Source organism: Scylla paramamosain, chromosome 5 (genome assembly GCF_035594125.1).
Source record: "Scylla paramamosain isolate STU-SP2022 chromosome 5, ASM3559412v1, whole genome shotgun sequence".
NCBI classification, from domain to species: Eukaryota; Metazoa; Arthropoda; class Malacostraca; order Decapoda; family Portunidae; genus Scylla; species Scylla paramamosain.
In genome coordinates, this window is record NC_087155.1 from 14,142,481 (window position 1) to 14,155,404 (window position 12,924).

At 39.1% G+C, this 12,924-nt stretch overlaps 2 protein-coding genes across 2 annotated transcripts; one reads left to right on the forward strand and one right to left on the reverse strand.

The window, feature by feature from the left end:
• Positions 1 to 105: 105 nt before the first annotated feature.
• Positions 106 to 2,972, reverse strand: LOC135100554 (ribonuclease H2 subunit C-like). The gene is made up of 3 exons (XM_064003551.1): positions 2,505 to 2,972; positions 1,086 to 1,318; positions 106 to 448 (listed from the first exon to the last, which is right to left on the reverse strand). The coding sequence occupies exons 1-3, from the start codon at positions 2,647 to 2,649 to the stop codon at positions 428 to 430; spliced, it is 399 nt and encodes a 132-aa protein (XP_063859621.1). The 5' UTR covers positions 2,650 to 2,972; the 3' UTR covers positions 106 to 427.
• Positions 2,973 to 3,088: 116 nt separating this feature from the next.
• Positions 3,089 to 12,660, forward strand: LOC135100553 (angiogenic factor with G patch and FHA domains 1-like). The gene is made up of 10 exons (XM_064003550.1): positions 3,089 to 4,578; positions 5,024 to 5,842; positions 6,971 to 7,114; positions 7,623 to 7,779; positions 8,471 to 8,634; positions 8,827 to 8,964; positions 9,830 to 9,956; positions 10,109 to 10,319; positions 10,922 to 11,021; positions 11,265 to 12,660. Exons 1-10 carry the CDS (start codon positions 3,427 to 3,429, stop codon positions 11,409 to 11,411), a joined length of 3,159 nt encoding a protein of 1,052 aa, XP_063859620.1. The 5' UTR covers positions 3,089 to 3,426; the 3' UTR covers positions 11,412 to 12,660.
• The last annotated feature ends 264 nt before the right edge of the window (positions 12,661 to 12,924 follow it).

Consider the following 12,924-nt stretch of genomic DNA (forward strand, 5'->3'; position numbering starts at 1 on the left):
GAGAGAGAGAGAGAGAGAGAGAGAGAGAGAGAGAGAGAATGTTACATTAAGCATATACTGATCACATTTGTATATCATCAGGTAATGATTATAAAAAAGCAAGAAGACTCTAGTATGAACTTTCATTTCCAAAATCATCATGAAACCAATAAACAATTACGCAGATATTTAAATTCACAAATGTTATGTATCCTGAACAAAAGAGAATGACATTTTTTTTAATAATGCCAAGTGAAAGCAGTATGCAATCATTTAGTAAGAATCACAGATCTTATAGAAGAGGTTTTTACTCTAGCTCTGTACATTTTAGTACCCATGTGGCTGACCCTAAAAGATCATTCAATATTATGGAATCAGGTGAACTATGGGGAAATATAATATATAACTTATGAACTAAAATTTTCTTTCCTAGATCATTCAATAAATTTCAATCATCAGTTCCATGGATCTGAAACAAGAAGATCCAAATCAGTAATGAGAATGAAAAGGCTGGAGCTTGAAGACAATGAGGTAATGATACACAGAAAGAAGGTAGAAGCTCTAGGTGCAACAGAATGGTCACAACAAATAAGAAAAGGCAGTTACAATAGTAGGGAAAAGAGAAAAGATTGAGGAAAAAAACCTTAAATGTGCAAGGTTGAGATGTCAACAGGAACTACAAACAGTACATATTCAGCTGTGCTATCTTGGTGAAATTTTAAGGAAAGTGTGTCCAAATTAATATGCAGATATAATCATTATAGTTTCATCATTGCTTCTGCAGAGTAATTTCATGTTAATATGGGTTAGACCTCATTATCTTGTGCATAATTGTTAAATATTCCTCTCTCTCTCTCTCTCTCTCTCTCTCTCTCTCTCTCTCTCTCTCTCTCTCTCTCTCTCTCTCTCTCTCTCTCTCTCTTTTTTAACTCAATATTTATTTTAGTGACATCAACCCAAAACTGCATGTCTCTTGTTTAATTCAATAATAATATTTAAATGTTTGCATGTAACACTGGCAATAATGGCACATGTATGCCATAATGATTAAATCTCAGACATACACATGATAAGACAAATAAATACAAGACTGCCAAGCCACTCACCACACTAGCCACCTCTAGCCAGTCAAGGGCCTGCTGGTACTTGTCTGAGCGTGACGGCTGCCGGTCCCAGTTCCAGTAGGTGAAGTTATCAAAAAGTGCCAACCCCTTCATCACTTGGCCACCTTCTGCTGCCACAGACATCTGTGCCTCCCTCAACACGACTCCTGTGTATCCCTTTGGGACACTCATCTTCTCCCCATTCAAAGGATGCCCCCGCAGTCTGCCATCCATACCTGCAGCAAAAGCACATGTTGAAAGGTCTTACAAATATAGGTACAAGAATGTGTACTCTGTGGTGCAACATCAAGTGTGTCAGGCTCATGACTTGACTGCAAACTGCACTGCTTCTAATTCTAATCAATCTGATCTGACAATGGTAAGTGACCATATCCCAGCTCTCTTCACACTCACTCTTTTATTCATGTAATTTTTTTTCACTTTTATTATTGTATCCAAGCAATACACTACATATAATTTTACTGTACTATAGGATGCATATTTCTCAATTATAGGTTTATAAGCAGGCTGATGAGCAGCACAAAACCTTACTGAAAAACCTCACTTTGTCCTCATGGTGGTAAATGAGAGGCCAGCAGACTGTGAGATGATGGTGTGCCTCAAAAAGGTAGTATTGTTTTGCTATAGCCACAGAAAGCTAAGAGGTTCATTCCACATGTTTAATTGTTAGATTAAGTTTAAATTAATCTAGTTTATTCACGGAATTCACATTTCATTTTACTTTTATGTAGCTTTAAGAATGTAAACTAAATTGTGACAAGTTTCATTGTAAGAATAAACGATATGAAAAAAAAAAAAAAGCGATAATAACCAACAGTAAATACAGACGAAATAATTGCACCACCACGAATGTGTGGCACTGTGGCAGCAATGTTATTAACAAAACATCAACACCTACCAAAAAAAAGTAAATAAAAAGTAAAACAAATAAACGAACCTATAACTAAATGAACGGTTCCCTTCTCCAATATGAGACAAACATATGCAATACTTTGCTGCCAGTGCTTCTAAAGGTGTTGAGAAATAAAAAATAAATAAATAAATAAAGTAGCTGCCAACACCTGGAGAAAATGAGCTAATGTCATTCCTGTCACTAACGGGCAAGTTATTGGAGATATTCAATGACAACGCACTCAAGGACAAGTAACTTCTTTTCCGATATTAAAATAACATTAGTGTTTTCATCTAAAGTAATGATTATATTGAAATAACATTAGTGTTTTCATCTGAAGTATGTATGGGTTAGGTTAAGATTCATTCAGTTCATTAATCCAACAGCTGACCCATCCATTCTGTCGATCACGATTTACAAAAGCGTCATATTTTACCGAGAAATAAGCAGTCACCGTCTGGAAATGTAAGGAGTAAGGTTATTTCCATATTTCCCACTTTTTCACCCACCTGCTCCCTCCTGCCCCTCGCTCACGCTGGCTGAGAAATGCTTGTCGATCTCTGCATTGCCACAGAAGTCAATCTTGCAAGGTAGGTATTGAACATGAGTGTCCTCCTTCTTCTGGGCCTTGGAAAGATCGAGTCTCACAGGCATTTTCTCTTCCTTGTCCCGGCAGTCTTGGTTTTGTTGTTTAGATCTGCAGCAAAGCTAATCTTCGTACCTCCCCTTGACAGTCCTTCCCTCTGATTCCTCTTCAATGTTATGGCAACACTGAACTCCCGCCAAAATACAGTTTAAGACGTTATGGTGTGCCTTTATAACAGCTCCCTTTACTTGAGATCTCAGAGGAGCACTAACTTTACGTTAGAAATCACTATATTTGAGTAAAATAATGTTAACTCGCAGTGTTTCTTAACCTGCGTAAGTCGAAATTACTTTTAGGGGATACTGGAAAATCCGCTGCATGTATGGCCCACTGAGGTGCCATACATGCACGTCAGTGATCTAAAATTTTCCTTTAGTAATGTGAGCTGTTCCATGTCACATTGCAAAGACTGATAGTCTCTTGTATTATCTTTGATCACAGTGAGGGATAGCAGTCAGTGTTCGCGATGACGTAATCCCGATCCGGATTGCCACCAAAACAACAACAAGCAGCCACCAACCATACCACGTTGAATGCCCCGCCGCTCTTCAACTAAATAGCAAAGCCTTATCAATTGAGAAAGGCTGATCCCCACATCGGAGAATATAAACTAAAGAAACATAGAACAAATTCGGAACTGTTCCCTTAATCATTTACAAATTCGTAGCCTGAGTCATTTGCCGTGGAAAGTTAAGATCAGTTGTTTCTAGGAGTGAGCGTAACCCAGACCTGAGGAAGAACTGTTGCCTTGGTTTGATCTAAGTAGTGGTGATAATAGTACAGAAATGGAGGAAGAGGACTGTCCCAACACCTCGAGCAGTCAACCCACTCCACAAAGCCCAAAGGAGATAGATGAGAGAGACACACCTAACCTAACAGAAACGCCCCTTCCTAGTCAGAGCTTTGACGTGGATCAGACTGGCACGTCTAACCTAGGAGAGGTGCACCAGCTCAGTCAGTCCACTCCACAGAGCTCAATGGATCAGAGTGGTTCACCTAACACTGAGGAAGCATCCCTATCCAGACAATCCACTCCGCAAATGCCAGAGGAGATGGATCAGAGTGACTTGTCTAATCTAGAAGAGCCTTTGTCTGGACGGTCCATCCCACACAGCCCAGAGGAGATGGATCAGAGTGGCACACCTAAATTAGAACACTTTTCTAGTCAGTCCAGTGACCTTACATTAAATAAGGAAAGTCTAGATATAGAGAGTAAGGACAGCACCATAATATCAACCACTGAGGACACCACATCATGCCCTATAGAGGCGCCTGTGTCCTTATGTAATGAGTTCACTAGTGATAGCAACTTAAATATGCAAAGTGAGGGTTGCACTACTGCTTCAGTAAGTCAGGACACCATATCATGTCCAGAAGTGTCCACATCAGTCAACCAACCTACTGACAATAATATAACCACTGAGAGTGAGGACTGTGCCGTCACACTTAATTCTCATGCTGCCATTCCATCTCCTGTGGCACCTCTACCTAACCAGGAAGAGGGTGTGCCAGGGCTTGTGACACCATCTACCCCTTCACATGTTGGAACAACTTTATCAACCACAGACAACCTCACAAATATCTCCAGTCAGGACAGCAATAATGGCCATTCAAGATCTGGACAGAAAGTTAAAAGAGGTCTAAAGAGAAAGATTCCATTAGCAAATAAAGGCATTCAGACCTCGATTCATCTTCTGGATTCCAACAGTACCTTTCGTGATCGCATCGTTGACCTTGACACCTTAAGGAAAGAAACTGGCGTGATGTGCATAGAGTCTCTGCAGGACCTAGATGTATCCCTGGATGAGTGGCCCATGCTCCTGGTGAGTCAGCTGCGGCTTCGTGACACCATCATCAACAACCTGAATGGTGTTATCCGAGAGCTGGTGGAAGGTGGGCAGGTGCTGGAGCAGGACCTGGACTACCTCAAGCTGAAGGTGTGTCTAAAATACTACTTGTACTGTGTGTGTGTGTGTGTGTGTCTATGGAGAATGATAAATAGAGGTGTTTAGATATTTATCTGGAAGAGAAGAGAGCACATATGTTACAATTAAATTATTTATCTTAATAGGAATTCTAAAGTCAGAAGAGGAATATGATTCTTAAGAAATTATCTATAGCCTCAAAAGTGATGAAGTACAAATGTCATTACTAAAAGTAAATTAGTATGATCTGCTAATCTGCTAACTACTAGTAATTAATGTGTATTTTTTTTTTTTTTCTCCAAATTTGCAGATGAGTGCTTTCAATGGCTTAACCTCTTTTAATCCTAAAATCATACATGTTTAAATCTATTCATGTTAGGCAGTTATGTGTATATTATAATGACTGATGATTGTGAATAAATATATAAATGAATACTTAAGAAAAAACAATCCACAGGTCTTGGAACTGCAACAGGAGACAAAGAGGAGAGCAAAAGAAGATAAGCAAAGCCAAAAAAGTCCAGGGAAGGAGACAGAGAGCCAGACAACGGAGGAGGACTTTGCTGAGGCATGGAGCAAGTGGTACTATGGCTGTTGGGGAGAGTACTACAGTGAGAATGATCCCACCTCCTCTATGTATTGGCCAGGCCACTACACACAGCAAGCTACTGTAGCATCCAAAGACACTAGAGAGGAAGAAATAAAGCAGGAAGTGGTAGAGAAGGAGCAGGGAGAAGATACAGGTAAGCCACAGGAAGAACTGAATAGTGAAAGTGACAGTGTGAAGAAGAAGAAGAAGAAGAAAGAAAAAGAGAAAGAGAAAGAATCCTCTCATACAAAGTTAGAAAGGAGGAACTCAGAAAAGAGGAAAAAACTGAAAGGTAAAAGGAAGAAATACAAAAGAGAAAATTCCAACTCAGAAAAAATTAGTGTAGAGAAACAAGATAAAAGAACACACAGTACAGATGAAAAAATTAAAAATAAAGAAAAGGCAGGGCATAAAAGGAGAGGAACAGAAAATAATAACAAGGCTCAGATCACTGATTCACCAGTAACCACTCAACCAACCCAGGAGGCAATTACCAGTACTGCATCCACCACTGAGCTGAATGGGACAGAGGGGAAGGACGGCAAAGTTCATGGGTGGGACACATCGCAGAGCATCTCCCAGCAGGTGGCGTCAGTGGCAGCACAAGCAGTGGTAGACAGTGGCTATGTCTTCCAGGAGGAGTTGGGTCTGTACTATGACTACAACACCGGTTACTACTACAATGCTGTGAGTGTGTGATTGTCTATCTATCTATCTATCTGTCAGTCTCTGAGCTCTGACATGTTCCTGGAAAATCTGTTAAGATACCTCTCCCTGAAGTCTCATGCTTTCTCTACATCTCTTTCTTATGCTCCATTAGAAATTTTACTCTGCACTAGGCAGATAACATGTCTCTCTTCATCTGATCTTCCATTACATATTTATATATACAGTAAAATCCCTCTCATCCGGCATTCGAGTATCCGGCAGCTTCAAGTATCCGGCACATTTTTCCCCGAGCCTTAAAATCAATAAAAGATCAATGTGTACTCATAAAATCGATTAAAATTCCCGCGTGAGGCATACTTTGTCCCCTCGCCACCAGAGCGCACTGCTTCACGCGACCCGCGGCCCACTGCACTGTATTTACTCAGTGACTCAGTCCCGCATGTGCACTGTTTATCGCCTGACGCCTTCATCATGCCTAAAGTTGTTAAGAAAAGAGGAAGCGTGTTGTGCTTACACTTAAGCAGCTGATCAGATCAGCTGTTAATTAAGATGAGCTGATCTTTGTTATGGTAAGATGCGTGAGTGTAGGGTGGTGATTGTGGACAAAATTTCACTTCTATTCCAGTATCCGGCAATATTCAAGTATCCGGCACGTCGGCGGTCCCGTTGATGCCGGATAAGAGGGATTTTACTGTATGCTTATTTATTGATATTTTTTACTTCCTGTACAGTAGTAAAGTTTCCCACTCTTACTTTGTGAAATAAATTGTGATTATTATTATTAGAAGCCACAGTGAATCTAAAATTTGGTAGAAAAACAGCTACAAAAAGTTATATAAAAAAAATAAAAACTGTATAGCTTAAATTGTATTAAAGACAAAGTTTTGACTTGAAAGGTAAAGTTTGTGGATGAGATGAGAGATATGGTTAGTAAAATGTAATTAAAAACTGAAGACTGAAAAAGATTATATATGTGTAAGTATATATATATATATATATATATATATATATATATATATATATATATATATATGTAAGTAAGAAACAAGAAAAAACTAAGAGATATCAATACCATAATTAGCAAAGTGCCAAAAGAGATGAAATATAGCAGCAAAATGAACTAAAACTTCCTCTCTCCTCTCCTAGGAAAATGGGCTTTATTATGACACCAAAAGCGGGACTTACTTCTACTATGATCACACCACTCAGAGCTATCAGTTCCACTCCCAGGTCAGCCCCACTGCCACCAACAACAACAAGAAAAGCCGTAAACGAAAGACAGCTAAAAAGGTACTGTTTATTTATAATGGTGGAAACTTTACACTATTAATATGAGTATTGCAGCTTTGGTTCTTGGCCATCGCTGCTGCATGATGATTGAACACTATCGGTTAAGCACGTGCTGCAAAGAAACATGTACAGATTCAGAATTTATAATTCTAAGTTTTAAGATCTGAAAAAATAAATAAATAAATTCACAGGTTTTCAAGACCTGACATTATTTATTTCTTATTTATTAGTACTTAATTTGCAATACATTACTCTGATAATCTGCTAGGCATGGATTATTACTCCTTGTTTGTAGTGATATACAGTATTTGTCAGATGCTCTATATCATGATTGATGTAAGTCATTACTGTCATCCTCTGCTAATTCTTGCTTGATCAAAAGACACATTGGACCAGCAGACCCTTGAACTATGGTGCCAAAGCTGTAGTGCTTGTGAAGGCTATTATAGCAATAAAAGTTATTATTATCTGAAATAATCTGCTAACATAGCTTATCTTCACATTCCAGGAAAGAACCAAATCATCAAATAAGAATGAAGATACAGAAGATAGAGAAGAAGGAGAATGTACAGAATCAGATGGTGAAGATGATGATGTAGAGGAAGAGGATGAAAAGGAAGAGGAAGAGGAGGAAGACACAGCCTCACCAGTTCAACATGAAGAAGGTATGAGGAACCCAGAAGAGCAACCAATGAGTTGTAATATTGTTATATCACTGCCCTGCCCATGTTGTGATATTGTGGATCAGTTTAGCAGTTCTTCTTTCATATTGATACCAGAATTCTGCATCCAGCTTTTTCTCTGTGGGAAAATTGGATATAAGGCTCATAGGAACAAAACTAAAGACCACTGTTAACCTTTATTACTTACAGGTATTGTGTCTTAATCAGAGTCAGAACTGCTTGCGTGTTTATGGAAGTTAGATGTTTATATTCTTTGTAATCTTTAGTAATGTAGAACATGAATGGATCTAAAAAGAGGAGACATTTGTAATTTCTTAGTCATTCAAAACCTGAAAGGATCCAGAAAGAAGACACATAATCTGACTTCTATGCAATTTTAGGTCATTCTTAGCCCATCAACCATAACAAGATGAAATATGAGGTATTGGTACATAATTTAAAGCATCTCATTATAGTTCCCAGTAACAAATATTTCAAAACATCCCACTTTAGGATTCTACAGTAATCCATAGGAGACATGTGATATCTTTTTTTATATTTCAAGTCATCCCATTGTATGCCTCAGTAGCAGACATTGTTTGTACCTTTACTGTGACTATTGGCAGTGTATAATGGGGAACATAACTGATACTTTCCAGCAATACTCTATGGCTAATTCAGAGTCTCCTACCAGAGCCACCAGGGGGAGGAGACATCCCGCCCTCACTGCGGCTGATGGTGGTGGAGGGCGGGGAGCGAGTGCGTGTGGGGGAGCTGCACGTGGTGACCCTGAATGGGGGAACAGTGGGCAGGGAGTCAACAAATGATGTTCATCTTCCTGATCTTAATGTGAGCAAGGTGAGTATCTAAGGTAGAGAGAGAGGGACTAGACTAAAGAAGAGAAAGAGAGATGGACTAGGGTTAGGAGGAAGAAAGAAAACAAAGTGATTAGAAGTTAGGGAGTAACTGGATTAGAAAATAGAGGAGAGAGTAGAGAAATGGAGGGAATCAGGTTCAGAGTTCTAGTAATCAAATCCTCAACCACTTCAGATGCATGCAGAGATTGAGTATCGCAGCACAGGAGCCGAGGATCACCACTACTTCCTTCGTGATCTTGGCAGCAACAATGGCACTTTTGTAAACAGCATGAGACTCAGTGAGGCACGGCAACCCAGCAAGCAGGTGGAGGTGAGTACTGTAGAGGTTTCATGGCACTCATCCTCCAATTTTGGATGATAATTTTTTACTTTTTTTTTTTTTTTTTTTTTTTTTTTTTTTTAGGAACTAGCACCTCAGTGAGTCTTTCTTTTTGTTCCTTTTGTTGCCTTAGGCCAGTGACCCTCTTAAATTAAAAAAGAAGACAGAAATGTAAGGTGTTTAATTGCTGTCAGGTGCTCCTTTTCTGTAATATTTTCTACTGTCATGTCTACATTTTTTTCTTATTTTCATTGACATTTTATAAGATAGGTCTATTTTTGTTGCTCGTCAGCTTGTATAAGAATCTTTCGTTTATTGCCTCATACTCCATAGTCCTTATATCACCTATTATTTTAAGTAATTGTTAATCTCCTATCATAACTTTCTCTTCATCCATTCTAACCTTATATTCTTCATGTCCTTCCAGTCATTATTATGAGGAATAACATCTTTGTATCAAGTGTTAGATTGGTCAGAAATTGTGTGCCAAGCCAGTGAACTGACAAGCAATAAAACATGTGGGAGAACTTTAAGCTATGGGAGGATAGAAAAGAAAATGTACATAATGCTGGTGCTTGTATCATCATCATCATCAACATTCATGCTGAAGTCTCCTCAAGCTTTTTTCTCTTCATTTCTTGGCTGTCTATTTATTCCATCCCATCCCATCAGAAGTCTTTCATCTCATCTCAGTCTAGTTCTCTGGTTGCCCTGCCTTCTTTTACTAACCCCAGTCTGCCATTCCATTACTCACATCACCCATCTGTTAGGTTCACTGCATGATGTTTATGGCATTTGCTTTTTATCTTTTCATTAAATCAGTGAGCCATGAAGTTCAGTATACTTTTCCCTGCAGGTGGGTCATGGGTGGGAGGTGCAGTTTGGCCCCATTAAGGTCAAGTGTCACCTGCACCCTGGTAACCTGACCTGCAATGAGTGTGAGCCAGGCTTGGTGCTGCAGGCTCTTCCCTCAGACAAGCCAGGTGTGTGTGTGTGTGAGTGTTAAGGTGTGCATGTGTGAGGAGAGATTATTTAACTGAATTGGCTCATATGATAATGTTAACTAGTAGACCTTATAGTGATTATTTTTAATCTCTCAGATGAAGTTACCACAAATACAATTAATATTTCACAGGAGAAGCTATTGCCTCCTTCAAGAATGCAAAGTCCAAGGAGAAAGCAAGGAGAAAAGAGCTAAAGGCCATGCAGAAAAAGTACAAGCTGACTCACCGTGACCCTCAGTCCTCTGCCCCTGCTGCTGGCTACACTGACCGCACCCTCCTCCGTCAGACCGAAAAAGGCTCTGACAATCCTTATGAAAAGACTGAAGTGGCGTCCTCAGAGATGTGAGTATAGCTCTTTGTGCATCATGTTATTAAGAGATGTGAAGAAATGTCATTATAAGGTGTGACAAGAAATTCTGAGGTTATGTATAATGAGAGCAAATACCATATCTGATGTAAATTTTGTGGCCATCCCCTTAGAAATATTCATCATGTGCAGCAATACAATTCTCTTAGTTTTTTGTGATGGGGTTAGAACACTCCCAAGAAGTTTTGTTCTTTAAGTGTGTCAAGCATTGTCTATGGTTCATTCTAGATGTTCACTATGTGTCAAAATGGTGACCCTTTGTCATGTGGTTCATGTTAGGAAGAGATCAAAGTCACAGGGAGCTAAAGTAATGAGTAGGGAGGGCACTGAGCAAGACTTGTTTGCCACACAAAACCTGTTTCACATGAATGTAGGAATAAGTCCTGGTCTTTATTTTTCTGACTACAGTAAAACCATAAGGCACCCTCACCTCTCATTTAATTACTAGAGTAAGGGTCAGCTTCAAAAAAATTGGAGGCTCCCACCACTCTGTCTGAAGGTTGACTGCATATTGCATATTCATGTTGAAAGATGTAAAATATGTAACAAAGCTGTTCTTCCTCATCTTCCTCAACAGTCCCCTCAAGAAGACCAACAAAGGGTTTGCTCTGCTGCAGAAGATGGGGTGGTCACAGGGCCAAGGTCTTGGCAAGACTAACACTGGAATAACAGAACCTGTAAGAGATTCTTCTTTTCATCTGTAATAAAGAGAGAGAGAGAGAGAGAGAGAGAGAGAGAGAGAGAGAGAGAGAGAGAGAGAGAGAGAGAGAGAGAGAGAGAGAGAGAGAGAGAGAGAGAGAGAGAGAGAGAGAGAGAGAGAGAGAGAGAGAGAGAGAGAGAGAGAGAGAGAGAGAGAGAGAGAGAGAGAGAGATGTATCCATTCTGACATGTTCTCACCTGAGCACTTTTGTCTATCACAGGTGCAGCCAGTGAGTGTGGTGGGACAAGCAGGCCTAGGAAGCTCTCAGGTGCCTGCCTTACCGACCCCTGATCCCTGGGCAGAGAGGAGGAGGAAGCAGCTGCAGATCACAAAGGAACGCTACAAGCAGTCCTCGTCAGGCCATTAGCCACTGCCGATGAGACATTTCTTGTGGATGCCAGTGTCACATGCTCTAGTACTCTGGCAGCATTCCATAAGTTACTTCTGTGATGTGAAATTACTTTAATTTGCTTGGTGGTGTGGTGGTTCATAGTCTTGATTAAAAATTGAGACTCCTTGTTTGGGCAGGGGTAATCTGGATACATCTCCTTCCATGTTACAGTGGGTTAGTGAAGTTAGTGCATAATTCCGTGTTCTCAGGAAACCTTTCTTTGCCATATCTACTTAAGCTTGTATACAACACTTCATTCAGATGCCCTTCAGCTCCCAACAATCAGATTACAACTCCACAGACATTTAGGGAGGCTTGCTGAGAACAGAAAAGTAATGTCTAATCCATCACTGTCGGTTTCATTGGTTTCCTCTGCATAGCACCTGTTCATCTATTAGAACCTAGTCAAGGAATCAAGACCTCACTGCCTGGCAGAAGTAGATGGCTAGCAATCCTCTCCTTCTGTATGTGTATTTTCCTGCTGGAGCAGGCTGCCAGTCCTGCCTTACTGTGGGTGTGGAGGTGCATATAGGAGTCCTGGTAGCAAAAGACCAGACACCACACCATAGAAAAGAGGTAAGGTAAAAACATTAAAGACTATTACTAATAATGATGGCAATAATTTTCTGAAGATCTCTGTCATCAGTGCCTCAGTCATAGAATTATGGGATTATCATTTGTAGATTTTGAGAACTGTATAAAAGTGCCTGTCTGAACTCTCCTGAAGCAGCACCTGTCCCTGCAAAGTCCTTCTCCATGCTGTATTTTCAGGCCAAAGCATAAAACTCAGGGTGTTGTATTTTATGATCATCACTCCAAAAATGATTCATTTTCTTTCAGTGGACATATCTTCCATGTTCACTTCCATTACTTTCACCTCTCATATGACCATTCTCCATGATGTGAATGCTAAACCACTGACTTCTGTTCAATATCCAGGTTATGGTATCCTTAAGTGCCCTGCATTTACTTGTTTGTTTATTTATTTATTTATTTATTTATTTATTTATTTATTCATTTATTATTATTATTATTATTATTATTATTATTATTATTATTATTATTATTATTATTATTATTATTATTATTATTATTATTATTATTGCTGTTATTGTTGTGCCTGGACTCCTGGGGTATAGCTTGATGTTCCACAAGACTATCTCTTTCCACCAGGGGCTGACAGGGATAAGGGTGTGAGTGGTGTGTGTGTGTGTGTGTGTGTGTGTGTGTGATAGATTATTATTTTTTTCTTTTTACTTATATATATATATATATATATATATATATATATATATATATATATATATATATATATATATATATATATATATATATATATATATATATATATATATATATATATATATATATATATATTTTTTACTTTTATAGTTACTGTCATCTATCTCATTATATGGTCTCATGGTCCCAATGATTCCAATTCTTTCCAGCTGCAGGGCTATCTTTTGTCCATTCATGCTTTTATGAC

Coding starts and splice junctions, on each gene's coding strand:
- LOC135100554 (XM_064003551.1), bottom strand. CDS start 2,649: ATGCCTGTGAGACTCGATCTTTCCAAGGCCCAGAAGAAGGAGGACACT. Junction 1,319..2,504: donor CGAGGGGCAGGAGGGAGCAG/GTGGGTGAAAAA, acceptor CTTTTGCTGCAG/GTATGGATGGCAGACTGCGG. Junction 449..1,085: donor GGCTAGAGGTGGCTAGTGTG/GTGAGTGGCTTG, acceptor TTCTTGTTTCAG/ATCCATGGAACTGATGATTG.
- LOC135100553 (XM_064003550.1), top strand. CDS start 3,427: ATGGAGGAAGAGGACTGTCCCAACACCTCGAGCAGTCAACCCACTCCA. Junction 4,579..5,023: donor TGGACTACCTCAAGCTGAAG/GTGTGTCTAAAA, acceptor AACAATCCACAG/GTCTTGGAACTGCAACAGGA. Junction 11,022..11,264: donor ACACTGGAATAACAGAACCT/GTAAGAGATTCT, acceptor TGTCTATCACAG/GTGCAGCCAGTGAGTGTGGT.